Raw genomic sequence first — 16,248 nt, forward strand, 5'->3', positions numbered from 1 at the left:
AAAAGAACATGCATAATTTTTTAAACTAAAAAAACAAACAAACCTATATCATACAATCTGAAAAGAGGGTAAAACAGGAAATGTTATAGCTTAAATGTTATAGCTTAAAGCTGCCTATACAAGCACTTTTGTTTTTAAAACTTTAAGCTGTAGCAGATTAATGAGCACAAACTCCGCAACATGTAGGCACTAGGGTGGGACTTCACCCCTAAGGTTGGTTAGGTTTTTGAATCTACGGAGTTGCTACCATACAGGTCTCTTTCTGGACTGTACAACTTTTTTTGGTGTTTTTTTTTTTAATTAAAATAACCTGACTTCTAGCTTACCAACTAGAGCTTAACATCTGATCACCCCCTTTAATGTACCACTTCATTCCAGTTAATGCTCATCACACAGATTCATCATCGCAGCAGCTTGTATGTTGATAATCACTCTGGAACCTACAGACTGAACATGGAGACAGAAACCTTTATTTTTTTTTTTTTTTTGGAGTTCATCACTTGTCCATTCTACAAACCTCATACTGCTGTCGTCTCCACTTTAATCTACTTGGTAGCTGGACTATCTGATGATATTTTCTATGTAATAAGTCAGCCTATCTATAATACCATTCTCTCCTATATGTTTGTCCTATGCTTTCTTGAATTCAGATAGTATTCATCTCTAGAAAGAAGTACATAAGTATTGCCATACTGGGAAAGACCAAAGGTCCATCGAGCCCAGCATCCTGTTTCCAACAGTGGCCAATCCAGGTCACAAATACCTGGCAAGATCCCAAAAATGTACAAAACATTTTATACTGCTTATCGCAGAAATAGTGGCTTTTCCCCAAATCCGTTTAATAAAGGTCTGTGGACTAGCCGTCCAAACCTTTTTTAAACTCCGCTAAGCTAACCGCCTTTACCACATTCTCTGGCAACAAATTCCAGAGTTTAATTACACGTTGAGTGAAGAAACATTTTCTCAGATTCGTTTTAAATGTACTACATTGTAGCTTCATCGCATGCACCCTAGTCCTAGTATTTTTGGAAAGCGTGAACAGATACCCCCTTGCATTCCCTTTCACCTTTCTATTCTCCCTAATTGCAGAGCTTCCTTTCAACTGACTCGCCCCTGCATGTTTATGCCATGGAAATATATCTTGCTTCTTTAATCTTTCTTCCATATTACACATTTTTTTCCATATGCTTTGACCATGAACCATTTTAGTAGCCACTCTCTGGACCAGCTCCATCCTCTATCTTTTTGAAGGTGTATTGCTGCTGTTGCTACCATTGTATCAGTCATCTGGACCTGTAAACAATTAGTAAGTCTTTATAATCAACATCTATCCCCAGTCTGCACCTCTTACTTCAGGCAGTTCAGCTGATCACAGTTACTTATCTTCTGAGCCCCAGGTGTGTCTACTTTCCCATTTGCTCATTTGAGTAATAAGTATCCAATTTGTGCTACCCATTTTATTTTTCTTTCCTCTCTACTTACTCAACTTAATTGAGTCTTTTATTGCTTGCACCGCCCTCTAGGTCTCCTCATTTGATCCTTTTTTTTTTTTTGCCCTACCCCCACCAGATTTCCTTGTTCTCGGTGTCTATCGGACAGTTTTTTTTTTCTCTGCCACTGATCTAGCTGAGCCTGTTTGCTTTTTTCCAGCCCTTTCCTTCCCTACTGCTTGATTGCCTCAGTCGCTTTCAGGCCACTTGCTGTCTATTGCATCATCTTGTCATATCTCTCTGCTTTGCTCTATTCCCTCCTATTACCACTGGGCTCTGCTTGTATTTACAGAACTTCTTCCTTCCTGTCCTATTCCCACCCCAGATTGTGGAATTATACAGTGGTTCTGAACTCACTCCTGAGACATACCCAGTCAATTGGGTTTTCAGGATATCTACAACAAAAATGCTTGAAACAGATTTGCATACACTGTTTCCAGGGTTCTATTGTAGTCACCAGCAAAGCACTACTGACAGCCCTCAGCAAGCAAAGAGCAGTCAGGAATACCATAGTGTTTGCAAATCTCTCATGCATGTTCATTGTGGATATCCTGGTAACCACACTGGGTGTGGGGTTCTCTTCACAAGTTTGTGAGCCACTGGAATTAGGACTTATTCCTTTATCAGGTTTGTCTGACCAGAAACTAAATCTGTTCAGTGGACCTAGGGGTTGGTATTCCTTCTTACATTCACACAGTCCTTATGTATAGAAAATCAAGATGTATCAGTTTCTTCTTGGCGTTATCATGGGCTCCAAGTTGTCTTGACAAACACATTTCAGGTGTGGTAAAAAGGACTTTTCTTGTTGCGTCAAGATTCGCTCAGTGAGATGTTACTTGGGCTTAGCTTCGGTTCACACTCTTCTCTATGCTTTTGGCCTATCACGTATTGATAACACTATTTATGCTGGGCTTCCTAAATTTCAATACCCAGTGTACCTGAATGTAACTCACCTTGAGCTACTACTGGAAAAAGTGTGAGAAAAATCAAAATAAATAAAATTATGACATTTACAAACTCTTCAAAATTTGGCAACGAGAATGCTTCTTACGGCTAGCCGTTTTGACTTGGTCACCCCTCTGCTTTTTAAACTTCATTGGCTGCCCATTTTTTTTTTTGATGTGTTCAATCCAAAGTTCTTCTTTTGACTCAAGAAATTCTTCATTCTAGAGAACCTTCTTTTCCATATCATCATGCTGATCAATCCATAGACTGGTGGGTTGTGTCCATCTACCAGCAGGTGGAGATAGAGAGCAAACTTTTGCCTCCCTATATGTGGTCATGTGCTGCCGGAAACTCCTCAGTATGTTCTCTATCTCAGCAGGTGGTGGTCACACACAGCAGCAGCTCTGGCTAGGCCTCCAAGCCTAATTTTTAGGTTTTGTTGAGTGCCTGGGGTTGAGGGCTCTTCTTGAGCAAGTGCAAACCTGGTGGCGCCAGGTCCCTCCTTTTCTCCCCCCTCCCGCTGGCTCCGTAAAAAAAAAAAAAAAATTTTGAACGTCCTTAAAGGCGTTTATTTCGACGTTTATTTAAACGTTTATTGCAGCTACTCACTGGGACACCAGGTCATTACAGCTCAGAGCGGAAAGCAGGTAATTTTTACCTTTTTATAGCGGGCAGGGGGTTCCCCGATTGATCTCCACGTGGCCTATGGCATCGGAGGGCGAGGGCGCAAAGAGTCGCTCCCCTGATCGCTTGGGCGCTTCTAGAGGGGATGCGGGGGTCTTAAAGTCTGATTCGCCCTTGTTGGGTGACAGTTTCGTGACCGATGAGTGTCCCGGTCCTTCCTCCGGTGTGGCGGTTTTTCCCGCCATAAACGCCCATCCCCCGCTGCTCGCCTCCGCCATCTTGGCCGGCCACGCGGCTCGGACGACTTCTTCTTGGGCCGCCCTTGAGGTGGGAGACATTAATGCCATGAACGCCCTTAATTTGCGCGACGGCACAAAAGCGGCTAAAGTTAAGCGCCGTTCTTCCCGCGCGGCTCCTTCGCGGAGTGTCGTGCCAGACGCCATCTTGGATGCGCAGCATGTCTCTCCCCCGCTCTTGCGAGCGCCGGTTGAGGGTGCGTCTAGGGCTGTAGCCCAGGCTGCGGAAGTGCACAGTCTGGGGAGTTTCTCCCCCGAGTTTGTTTTGCTGCTGCATCAGGCCTTCCTTATGCAAAACGCTGCCCCTGCTCCCTCGTCTGGTAAAGAGGTTGAGGCCCCCAGAGGTAAACGCCCTCGGGTTGATTCCCAGGCCTTGGAGGACTTTGTCTCCTCCGATGTAGATGAGGGCAGCGTATCGGAGTTCTCCCAACGGTCCTTTGCGGATTCCTTGGAGGAGACGGATCCCCGCTCGGATGGAGCGGATTACCCCTCTGCAGCGCGGCTCTTTAGCTCAGAGGATTTACCCAACCTGTTAGTGCAGGCCATGGGCATTTTGAAGATTTCCTCTCCGGAGGACGTCTCTCCCTCAGCCCCTGTTGGCTCTGCCATTATGCTGGGGACGAAGCGCCCGCCTAGAACCTTCCACGTGCTTGATGCCATGCACACCTTAATTTCGGCTCAATGGGATGTCCCGGAAGCGAGCCTTAAAGTGGCTAGGGCTATGTCCCGCCTCTATCCTTTGCCTGAAAGTGAACGTGAGGCCTATCTGTGGCCTACCGTGGATTGTTTAATCACTGCGGTGACTAAGAAAACGGCGTTGCCGGTGGAAGGTGGCACGGCCCTAAAGGACACCCAAGACAGAAGATTGGAGGCGGCCTTAAGGTCGTCCTTTGAGGCGGCTGCTTTAAGTTTGCAGGCCTCAGTTTGCGGCTCCTATGTGGCCAGGGCGTGCCTGACTATGGTGCAGCGGGCTTCCCCCTCGGATCATTCCTTGAGGGCTGATTGGCCGGCCCTGGAATCGGGCTTAGCCTATTTGGCAGACTTGCTGTATGATGTCTTGAGGGCCTCAGCTAAAGGCATGGCTCAGACAATCTCTGCGCGGCGGTGGCTTTGGTTGAAGCATTGGTCTGCTGACCACGCCTCTAAATCCCGCCTGGCTAGATTGCCTTTTAAAGGCAAGCTGCTCTTTGGGGTCAAGCTGGACAAAATCGTGACCGATCTCGGCACGTTTAAGGGCAAGAAGTTACCAGAGGTCAGGGCTCGGGCTAGTACTCGCCCCGGTACCTCCAGAGGACGGTTTCAGGAAGCCCGTCGGTACCGCCCGGGCAGGTCGGGCTCCTCTGCCCCCTCTTCCTTCAAGAGGAACTTCTCCCCCAAGCAGCATTCCTTTCGCAGAGACCGCCGTCCCGGAGGTGCTCCCTCCGGTCCTCCCCCAGGGTCTCGTACCCAATGACGGGGCCTTGGTCCACGCCCCAGTGCAGATTGGAGGACGGCTGTCCTCGTTTCTGGGCGAGTGGACCACAATAACTTCAGACGCTTGGGTGCTGGAAGTCATCAGAGACGGCTACAAGCTAGAGTTCTGCCGACCCTTAAGAGACGGGTTTGTACTCTCTCCCTGCAAGTCTCCGGTCAAAGCTGTGGCAGTGCAGCAGACCTTGGACAATCTGATCCGCCTGGGTGCGGTCGTTCCGGTGCCAGAAAATCAGCTTGGCAAGGGGCGTTACTCCATTTACTTTGTGGTACCAAAGAAAGGAGGTTCTGTACGGCCTATCCTCGACCTCAAAGGGGTCAATCGGGCCTTGAAAGTTCGGCACTTTCGCATGGAGACTCTCCGCTCTGTTATAGCGGCAGTGAAGGCAGGGGAGTACCTGGCATCCTTGGACATCAAGGAAGCGTACTTGCATATTCCCATCTGGCCTCCTCATCAACGCTTTCTGCGTTTTGCAGTCCTGGGCCGACACTTCCAGTTCAGAGCCCTCCCGTTCGGGTTGGCTACTGCTCCGCGGACCTTCTCCAAAGTAATGGTGGTCATCGCGGCCTTCCTGAGGAAGGAAGGAGTACAAGTCCATCCTTATCTGGACGACTGGTTGATCCGAGCCCCCTCTTATGCAGAGTGCGGCAAAGCTGTGAACCGGGTGGTTGCTCTTTTGAGCTCCCTGGGGTGGATCATCAACTGGGAGAAAAGCCAGCTGCTCCAAACTCAGTCCCTGGAGTATCTGGGAGTTCGATTCGACACCCAAGTGGGCAGAGTGTTCCTGCCAGACAATCGGATTGTCAAGCTTCAGGCTCAGGTGGACCAGTTCCTAGTAGCCTCTCCTCTTCGGGCTTGGGACTATGTGCAGCTGTTGGGCTCTATGACGGCCACGATGGAAGTAGTGCCCTGGGCCAGGGCTCATATGAGACCACTACAACTCTCTCTGCTGCAGCGCTGGACTCCGATGTCGGAGGATTATGCTGTGCGCCTTCCCTTGGACCCAGCAGTGCGCAAGGCACTGAGCTGGTGGACGCAGACAGACAAGTTGTCTGCAGGAATGCCTCTGGTGACCCCGGAGTGGATTGTCGTCACGACGGACGCCTCTTTGTCGGGCTGGGGAGCCCACTGCTTGGGAAGGACAGCGCAGGGGCTCTGGTCTCCTGCAGAGGCAAAGTGGTCTATCAACCTCCTGGAACTCAGAGCCATTCGGTTGGCGCTTTTGGAGTTCATCCCGGTACTGGCGTTGAAGCCAGTACAGGTCCTGTCGGACAATGCCACGGCTGTGGCCTATGTCAACCGCCAGGGAGGTACCAAGAGCGCCCCTCTAGCCAAGGAGGCCATGAATCTATGCCAGTGGGCGGAAGCGAACCTGGAACAGCTGTCAGCGGCCCACATTGCCGGAGTCATGAATGTCAAGGCGGACTTTCTCAGTCGCCATACCTTGGATCCCGGAGAGTGGCAGCTATCTGCTCAGGCGTTCTTGGACATCACGAAGCGCTGGGGCCAGCCGAGCCTAGATCTGATGGCGTCATCGGCCAATTGCCAAGTGCCGCGCTTTTTCAGCAGAGGATGGGACCCTCGATCCCTGGGAGTAGATGCTCTTCTCCAACAGTGGCCGACACAAGAGCTTCTCTATGTGTTCCCGCCCTGGCCCATGTTGGGCAGGGTGCTAGACCGGGTGGCAAAGCATCCGGGCCGGATAATCCTGGTGGGTCCGGATTGGCCCAGACGTCCCTGGTATGCGGACTTGATCAGGCTCTCAGTCGACGATCCTCTGCGGCTGCCAGTGGAGCAGGGTCTGTTACATCAGGGTCCCGTGGTGATGGAGGATCCCTCCCCCTTTGGTCTTACGGCCTGGCTATTGAGCGGCAGCGTCTGAGGAAGAAGGGCTTCTCAGACAAGGTCATCGCCACTATGCTGAGAGCGAGGAAGCGCTCTACTTCTACTGCTTACGCCAGGGTTTGGCGTACCTTTGCAGCGTGGTGTGAAGCAGGCTCATTTTCTCCATTCACTGCTTCAATTTCTTCAGTGTTGGCATTCCTGCAAGAAGGTCTGGAGAAAGGCCTGTCGCTCAGTTCCCTTAAAGTCCAGGTAGCGGCTTGCTTCAGGGGCCGCCTGAAGGGTGCTTCCCTGGCTTCGCAGCCAGATGTGGTACGTTTTCTCAAGGGAGTTAATCACCTGCGCCCTCCTCTGCACTCGGTGGTGCCTGCGTGGAATCTCAACCTGGTGCTAAGAGTGTTACAGAAGCCGCCTTTTGAACCCTTGTCGAGGGCATCTCTGAAAGACCTGACATTGAAAGCAGTCTTTTTGGTGGCTATCACTTCAGCCAGAAGAGTTTCCGAGCTCCAGGCACTCTCATGTCGAGAGCCTTTTCTGCAGTTCACTGAGGCAGGAGTGACTATTCGCACAGTGCCTTCCTTCCTGCCCAAGATTGTTTCTTGCTTCCATATGAATCAGCAGCTCTGTCTCCCTTCCTTTCGTAGGGAGGACTACCCAGAGGAATACTCTGCTCTCAAATATCTGGATGTGAGACGAGTTATCATCAGATACTTGGAAGTGACCAATGATTTCCGGAAATCGGATCATCTGTTTGTCCTGTTTGCAGGTCCTCGTAAGGGTCTGCAGGCTGCTAAGCCTACAGTGGCAAGATGGGTCAAGGAAGCCATTGCAGTGGCTTATGTGGCCGCGGGGAAGGTGCCGCCTATCCAGCTGAAGGCTCACTCCACTAGAGCTCAGGTGGCCTCGATGGCAGAGGCCGGGTCCGTCTCCTTGGCAGAGATATGCAAGGCGGCAACTTGGGCATCGGCCCATACATTCTCCAAGCAGACTGTGGCTGCTCGGGCGGAGGCCCGGTTTGGAGCTTCAGTGTTGAGGTCAGGGATTTCAGTGTCCCGCCCTGGGTGAGTACTGCTTCGGTACATCCCACCAGTCTATGGATTGATCAGCATGATGATATGGAAGGTAAAATTATGTATCATACCTGATAATTTTCTTTCCATTAATCATAGCTGATCAATCCATAGCCCCTCCCAGATATCTGTACTGTTTGGATTCTTCAAGAGTTGAGACGAGTTTGTGTTACAGTGAGCTGCTGCATTCCTCTCCCCTCAGTTTTACGGGGCTGGATTGAGACTTAAATTCTGCCGGCACTCCCTCCCGCTTCGTGCGGCTGTAGGGCAGCTTTGTACCCCTCCCGCTTCGGCGGTGTTAGGGTCAGTCAGCTCCTCCCGCGGTTGCGGTTGCAGGATAAGTCAGATCCCCCCGCATCGGCGGGGTGGTGTCCCTCCCCCACTCCGCGGGGATGAGCTGGGCGGATTCCCCTCCCCCACTTGTGTGGGGATGAGCTGGGTTAATTCCCCTCCCCCGTTTCGGCGGTGGTGAGCTGGGCAGAGTGGCCCTTTGTGGGTGTAATTCTCTAAGTGCTGAGTCCTGCGGATGGAGCTTTGATATCGACATACTGAGGAGTTTCCGGCAGCACATGACCACATATAGGGAGGCAAAAGTTTGCTCTCTATCTCCACCTGCTGGTAGATGGACACAACCCACCAGTCTATGGATTGATCAGCTATGATTAATGGAAAGAAAATTATCAGGTATGATACATAATTTTACCATTTGTCTGTGCCACATAAACTTTATCTTACCACAACATCACTTTGTATTTGTTCACACCGGAGTCTGCAAACGCCTCTCCGGTACTATGTAAGCCACATTGGGCCTACAAAAAGGTGGGAAAATGTGGGCTACAAATAAAAAAAGAGCAGTACAACTTTATGGTTTATTTATTTATTTATTTATAATAGGCTAGAAAACCCAGATCTTTGATAAGTCTTATCTGGTGGGTGTCAAAATATTTAATCATTCTGACTTCAAAGAAATCCCTATAACCTTAGGGAGGAGAAAAATCTAATTTAAAAAGTCTTATTGCTTCTTGTATACATATTTTAATGTCTTCTTTTTTTTTCTGATTTTTCTTTTAACAGAACCCACAAAGATGGGAGAACCGGAGCTGCTTCTGGACTCTAACATCCGGTTGTGGGTGGTACTTCCCATTGTGTTTATCACCTTTTTTGTTGGCATGATCAGACATTATGTCTCCATCCTACTCCAGAGCGATAAAAAGCTCGGTCAAGAGCAAGTGTCAGATAGGTGTGTCTCTGGACCCTTGTTTATAAGTATTAATAGCTGACCTTGTGTTTCAGGTGATCTGTCCCTTATACCAGTGTTTCTTAAGCCATTCATAGAGTACCCCACAACCAGTCTAATTTGTGGTATAATCATAATGAATATGCTTAAGAGGTTTGCATACAGATGAGGCAGTACGTGCAGGTCTGTTGTGCATATTCAACTGCATGCAAATATCTTATTATGGATATCCTGCAAACCAGACTGGTTGCAGGGTGCTCTATAGCTTGAGAAACACTAGTGGCATACGAGTAGCAGAGGTAACAATGGTTTACATGCCAGCAGAAGGGGGAGGAGGTCAAAGTATTGCTACAATTGAGTTGTCATGGTACTCATGACTTTGACTCCCTCAAAGTCCCTCTCAGTAGTGAGATACCTGGAAATGTTGGAAATGGCACTTTTCCTTAGTACTAAGAAACAAGATGGCAAGCGATCCGCAAAATCCAACGTGGAGACAAACAAAGCAGATCAATCAGTGATATGGTTCAAAACTTTATTTTCAGAGATTCGCCCGACACAGACTGTGTTTCGCCCACAAGGGCTGCGTCAGGGGCTAATAGTCCAAGCAGGACATGAGATTGAAACGTAAAAAACCAGCAGGGTGCTTTCCTCAGTCAAGATGAGGACATCAGCTCAATGCACAGGGTAAGTCTCTGGTCGCATCTCTCAGCTGGTGGTAACAGGAAAGCCTGATAGGTTTCTCTCAGAACGTGCTCTAGGTTCTGACAGGGAAGGAAAAGAATACTCTAAATCAACACAGATCCCTGTCAGAACCTAGAGCACGTTCTGAGAGAAACCTATCAGGCTTTCCTGTTACCACCAGCTGAGAGATGCGACCAGAGACTTACCCTGTGCATTGAGCTGATGTCCTCATCTTGACTGAGGAAAGCACCCTGCTGGTTTTTTACGTTTCAATCTCATGTCCTGCTTGGACTATTAGCCCCTGACGCAGCCCTTGTGGGCGAAACACAGTCTGTGTCGGGCGAATCTCTGAAAATAAAGTTTTGAACCATATCACTTTTCCTTAGTATCCTCACCAGAACAGTCCAGAACCTATGGGTTGTGCCTGTCGAGCAGCAGATGGAGGCAGAGAAAGTCGCATGTGCTTCACTTTATAAGGGCATCGTATTCAGTTCAGTATTTCTCTGTGCTGTAGAGGATGATGGTCAGACTTTGGTCACTGATTACAGCTCCTGACCCACTTGGAAAGCAGGACATCAGTTGAGGTACCCTCTGCTCAACTGGCTCTATTAAAAATAAAAAATTTAAAAATGAGGGGACTAAAGCAATGATGGTTCTCAAACGAGTTTTTCTTCCCCTCCCCCTTCACCATGGTTTTCTTTTGGCAGGAGTATAACTAACTGGATGTGAAGTTGCTTCTTCAACTCAAAAACATTAGAAGTACTGTACTTCAAACTCTGCAGTGTCTTGTTCAAGGCTACGACCCAAAGTCCAGGGCAAAAAGTTGGATGTTTTGGTCTGGACCTGTTTCAATCATGACTAAGTCAGGAAAAGGTGCCTGAGAACCCTTATTTTATCATCCTCACTTTAATATTCCCTTATCTTTTGTTTGTCCTAATTAGATTGTAAGCTCTGTCGAGCAGGGACTGTCTCTTCATGTTCAAGTGTACAGCGCTGCGTACGTCTAGTAGCGCTATAGAAATAAGTAGTAGTAGTAAGTAGTAGTGTAAACAGGTGGGAGTTTGCACTTGCACTGGAAGGAGGGGTGTTTTCCTATTTAAGATAGTCCCAAGGGAGCTTCTTCCAGAAGCTGGCTATATGGGCCAGCACATTTCAAAGTGGCTAAACTGAAACACCAGCCTTGTCTGCTGGCTCATTTTGCATGCCTGAGGTAATTTTGGGGGTGCACCTCTGAATTTAGTTGGAAGATTCTCAGCATCAGGATGTGTCCTTTGCAAGGAGGTTTAATAGCAGCATGATCCTATCTTGCCTATTATATGGGCTGAAGGCAGTGGGCAGAGCTTTCTGCCATATTAGTACTTCCAAAACAATAGCAAACGCTATTGAAAACATTAGCAAACTTTGAGGTTTTATTCAGCCTCCGTGGTTTTGTATTCTCTGTTAGGAGGGGGGGAGTTGGAGTTTATTGAGGTGTCTGTGAAGGTGGAGGGTTATTTCTTCAAAATGTTTTCAGTGCTCAAGAGCTTGCTCTATTTGCAGTTCAGTATTGTGGATTTCAGTTCTGTGCTTTATGCCTTTATTTTTATTTATGACAGATATTTCTACATTAAAAACAGCAAATGGTACTCCCCTTTCCGATCAGTCCCTCTATGCTGCCTGGGGAACCAGCAATGAGCAATCACGTTTGGCTTTTTAGTGCAAGAGGGGAAGGCAGGAAGGAGTCTGAAGCAGACTTATCGGGTCCAGTAAGAGCCACGATTCAATTTCACACTGGCCCAGAGAGAGGGAAGAGCAAACCACAAAGCCCAGGGGAATTGGGATTTTGCCACAGAGAAGGGCACCAGTGGTCCAGCAGAAACCCTATGATAAGCATGAAGTGAGAACTAAGGCCCCCTTCAGCAGCCTACATGGGAGGGAGGAGGAACAGGGAGAGGAGCTGCCCAATCTCAAGGCAATGACCTGTGCTCTTACCTACACAGTGCACCAGAGCCCACGAGCCATCAGAGTGATCCACCCCCTACCCCCAATTGCACTCCCCTCACATCTGCACTGCTGGCTTGTGGGCTCCAGTGCACTGTTCTGCCCCCACCGCACTCTCCTCACTGTCTCATGGCATAGAGGCTTCAGATCCATCAAGTCCCTTCAAACTTTGTTGTTTCCCAGCACCTCTATTCTGTACCCGTTCTTGGAATGTTTCTAAATATAACGGAGATAAACTAACAATAAATAATGACAACGTGAATGCAATAGCTGCTAGTTTGTTTTAGAAGTACTAAGATGGGAGCTGCTGAGGGGGGAACCAGCTTTGACTTTTTTGATGTCATGCATCTCCTGTCATTAAATCTTATTGGTCCTATGTCTTCTGACTTCTTGTGACATCTTTAGGAGGTTTGCCAGTAATAGATTTAACCATTCCCCCCCCCCCCCCCCCCCCACACTTTTTTTTTTTTTTAAGCCCTAAGACATGTGTTTCCAACTTACAACATTATTTTTGGTAGATTTCATTCAAAACAGAATGCACCTTAATGGGAGATCTGGGAATGCTGCCAAATATTTTGGACGCATCAAAGCTATATAGCGAAGATTGGGTGGCAGCACCGGTGGTTGGGAGATGGGGCTAGTACTGGGCAGACATCTACGGTCTGTGCCCTGAAAATGGTAGATACAAATCGTGGTCAGGTATACATATAAAGTAGCGCATATGAGTTTATCTTGTTGGGCAGACTGGATGGATCGTACAGGTCTTTTTCTGCCGTCACCTACTATGTTGTATGTTACTATATTCTAATTCTCCCATCTTATTTCTTAGGCTCCTGGCATTCGCATATAGACATTTCAAACTATGTTTGTTGTTCCTATTTACATCATGCTTAGTACTTGACAGTATTAATTTGCAATCTTTTGTCTGATTTTTATTTAAGGACACCTGATCTACTACGGTCTCTTTTGCAACCTCACTATAGGATACCCTCTCTTCCCTGTTTTGGTGATATCTTTGAAAGATACCTTATCCCGAACCATGCGCTTTTGAGCGACTGTCGGCCTTCTTCTCTTCCCCCCCCCCCCCCCCCCCCCGGGTCTCTAGTTTAAAAGCTGCTGTATCTCCTTTTTAAATGCCGATGCCAGCAGCCTGGTCCCATCCTGGTTAAGGTGGAGCCTATCCTTCCGGAATAGGCTCCCACTTCCCCAGATGTTAAAAAGAGTGGGCCCAAGGACCGAACCCTGTGGTACACCACTGATAACATCCTTTTCCTTGAACAGTCTCGTTCCACTTAACCAGTTTTTTACCCAGTTAGTCACTTTAGGACCCAAATGGAGGGGCACTCAGTTTATTTATCAGCCACTTGTGCGGAACTGTGTCAAAGGCTTTGCTAAAATCCAAGTACATCACATCTAGCTCCTCTCTAGTGAAACAGTGCTACCTCTGGTCCTGTACTCCAGGGGTAGGCAACTCCGGTCCTCGAGAGCCGCAGGCAGGTCAGGTTTTCAGGATATCCACAATGTATATGCAGGAGATAGATTTGCATACCATGGAGGCAGTGCTTGCAAATCTATCTCCTGCATATTCATTGTGGATATCCTGAAAACCTGACCTGCCTGCGGCTCTCGAGGACTGGAGTTGCCTACCCCTGCTGTAGTCCATTTGATTCTTCTAGAAACCTCATAGTCCTCCGCTTTAGAAGCGTTTCCATTAGTTTATAGACCACCGATGTCGGACTAACAAGTCTAATTCCCAACCTCCTCTTTCCACTCTTGTGCAGAAGGGCCACATCTGCCCTTGTCCAGTCCTCCAGGACCTCTCCAGCCTAAGGAAACATTGAAGAGGTCGGACAACAGAGCTGCCAAAACCACCCCAAGTTCTTAGAGCACCCTTAGGTGTAAACACACTTTAGCCTTTTATACAGTGCTTTAGGAGGATCCATTGTAGTTGGTTCAGGCCTTTATATGCACAGAAGGTTAGGTAGTGGTGCCCTACAGATACCCTTTTAAAGAGCATCTTTGAAGAATCTAATATTTTTGTTTATTTGGAGTGTTTTGAGCTTCAAATAACATTCACAGATTTCGTTCTCCAGTTTGCTGAGGCAGGTATTTTGATTAAAACAATTCTGCCTTTGCATCCTCATTTTCATCTAAACTGAAATCTTTTTACTGCAGGTTACTTCTGTACTTTAGAAGAACATTAGTGGCCAAAACTTCCAAGGTTGGGCTGTCAGGAAAAGCAGTCTGACCTCTAATCCATTATTGCCTGATAGATGAGGTAATGGATTTCATTTCACAGATAAGCAACCTGAGGTTGCAAAACTTTCTGCCAGAGGTCTTTGACGTTGAGCAGAGTTGAAGCAATACTTCTATTCCACAGCTGCAAGCTGATATTTTTGTGTGTGTGTGTTCACATAGCATTATGAGGTCCAGGTAGAAGCTCAACTGTATATTGCATTTGGGACTGAAATTATGCCGGCATAGATTTAAGTCCCACCCTTTTTTTTTTTTTTTTTTAATAAATCTCAAGGGTTCTGGATTGCTCTGGAGATGGAAAGGAAGGAAAAATTAGCCGGTAAGACATAGTTTTCTTTCCTTTAGTCTCGCCAGACCTGGCCAGAGGTCCTCCCTAAACTACATTCCTATACTTCAGTATCACTCTTAACTCTCTAATCAGCAATCAGATTTACTCATTTTAACCTTCAGTTTTCTTTCACCAGCAATTTCCTTGTCATCAAGCAGATGAATCCATTATGAATGGGTTGAGTCTACCTACCAGCAGGGGGAGATAGCACTGAAAAACCATAGTGCCTCTTGGCCAGCTACAGTGGTGGAAATAAGTATTTGATCCCTTGCTGATTTTGTAAGTTTGCCCACTGACAAAGACATGAGCAGCCCATAATTGAAGGGTAGGTTATTAGTAACAGTGAGAGATAGCACATCACAAATTAAATCCGGAAAATCACATTGTGGAAAGTATATGAATTTATTTGCATTCTGCAGAGGGAAATAAGTATTTAATCCCTCTGGCAAACAAGACCTAATACTTGGTGGCAAAACCCTTGTTGGCAAGCACAGCGGTCAGACGTCTTCTGTAGTTGATGATGAGGTTTGCACACATGTCAGGAGGAATTTTGGTCCACTCCTCTTTGCAGATCATCTCTAAATCATTAAGAGTTCTGGGCTGTCGCTTGGCAACTCGCAGCTTCAGCTCCCTCCATAAGTTTTCAATGGGATTAAGGTCTGGTGACTGGCTAGGCCACTCCATGACCCTAATGTGCTTCTTCCTGAGCCACTCCTTTGTTGCCTTGGCTGTATGTTTTGGGTCATTGTCGTGCTGGAAGACCCAGCCACGACCCATTTTTAAGGCCCTGGCGGAGGGAAGGAGGTTGTCACTCAGAATTGTACGGTACATGGCCCCATCCATTCTCCCATTGATGCGGTGAAGTAGTCCTGTGCCCTTAGCAGAGAAACACCCCCAAAACATAACATTTCCACCTCCATGCTTGACAGTGGGGATGGTGTTCTTTGGGTCATAGGCAGCATTTCTCTTCCTCCAAACACGGCGAGTTGAGTTCATGCCAAAGAGCTCAATTTTTGTCTCATCTGACCACAGCACCTTCTCCCAATCACTCTTGGCATCATCCAGGTGTTCACTGGCAAACTTCAGACGGGCCATCACATGTGCCTTCCGGAGCAGGGGGACCTTGCGGGCACTGCAGGATTGTAATCCGTTATGTCGTAATGTGTTACCAATGGTTTTCGTGGTGACAGTGGTCCCAGCTGCCTTGAGATCATTGACAAGTTCCCCCCTTGTAGTTGTAGGCTGATTTCTAACCTTCCTCATGATCAAGGATACCCCACGAGGTGAGATTTTGCGTGGAGCCCCAGATCTTTGTCGATTGACAGTCATTTTGTACTTCTTCCATTTTCTTACTATGGCACCAACAGTTGTCTCCTTCTCGCCCAACGTCTTACTGATGGTTTTGTAGCCCATTCCAGCCTTGTGCAGGTGTATGATCTTGTCCCTGACATCCTTAGACAGCTCCTTGCTCTTGGCCATTTTGTAGAGGTTAGAGTCTGACTGATTCACTGAGTCTGTGGACAGGTGTCTTTCATACAGGTGACCATTGCCGACAGCTGTCTGTCATGCAGGTAACGAGTTGATTTGGAGCATCTACCTGGTCTGTAGGGGCCAGATCTCTTACTGGTTGGTGGGGGATCAAATACTTATTTCCCTCTGCAGAATGCAAATAAATTCATATACTTTCCACAATGTGATTTTCCGGATTTAATTTGTGATGTGCTATCTCTCACTGTTACCAATAACCTACCCTTCAATTATGGGCTGCTCATGTCTTTGTCAGTGGGCAAACTTACAAAATCAGCAAGGGATCAAATACTTATTTCCACCACTGTAGCTCCATCTGCCTCTCAGTATTCTCTATCTCCCCAGCAGGGTTGGATGCAGCTTATTCAGCTCCTTTAAAAATCTTGCCTGGGGTGGCTCCTGGGCTTTTTGTCAGTTGTAGCAGGGGTGTTGTGGCTATTGCAGCTTCACTTTAAAGGCACATAGGTTAGCCCTTTCCCTGCCTTACCCTTCCCCCTATGT

The 16,248-nt window shown here is 47.6% G+C and overlaps 1 protein-coding gene across 2 annotated transcripts in view; it reads left to right on the plus strand.

The window, feature by feature from the left end:
• The window catches only part of EMC3 (ER membrane protein complex subunit 3), a 160,181-nt gene that overhangs the window by 14,128 nt on the left and 129,805 nt on the right, over positions 1-16,248 (plus strand). For both annotated transcript variants that reach the window (XM_030205446.1, XM_030205447.1), the window contains exon 3: positions 8,813-8,978. In XM_030205446.1, coding sequence (XP_030061306.1) covers positions 8,824-8,978 — 155 coding nt within the window. In that variant the 5' untranslated portion in view covers positions 8,813-8,823. The remainder of the gene's footprint in view (positions 1-8,812; positions 8,979-16,248) is intronic.

The sequence above is a fragment of the Microcaecilia unicolor genome, chromosome 6 (genome assembly GCF_901765095.1).
Source record: "Microcaecilia unicolor chromosome 6, aMicUni1.1, whole genome shotgun sequence".
Taxonomy (NCBI): Eukaryota; Metazoa; Chordata; class Amphibia; order Gymnophiona; family Siphonopidae; genus Microcaecilia; species Microcaecilia unicolor.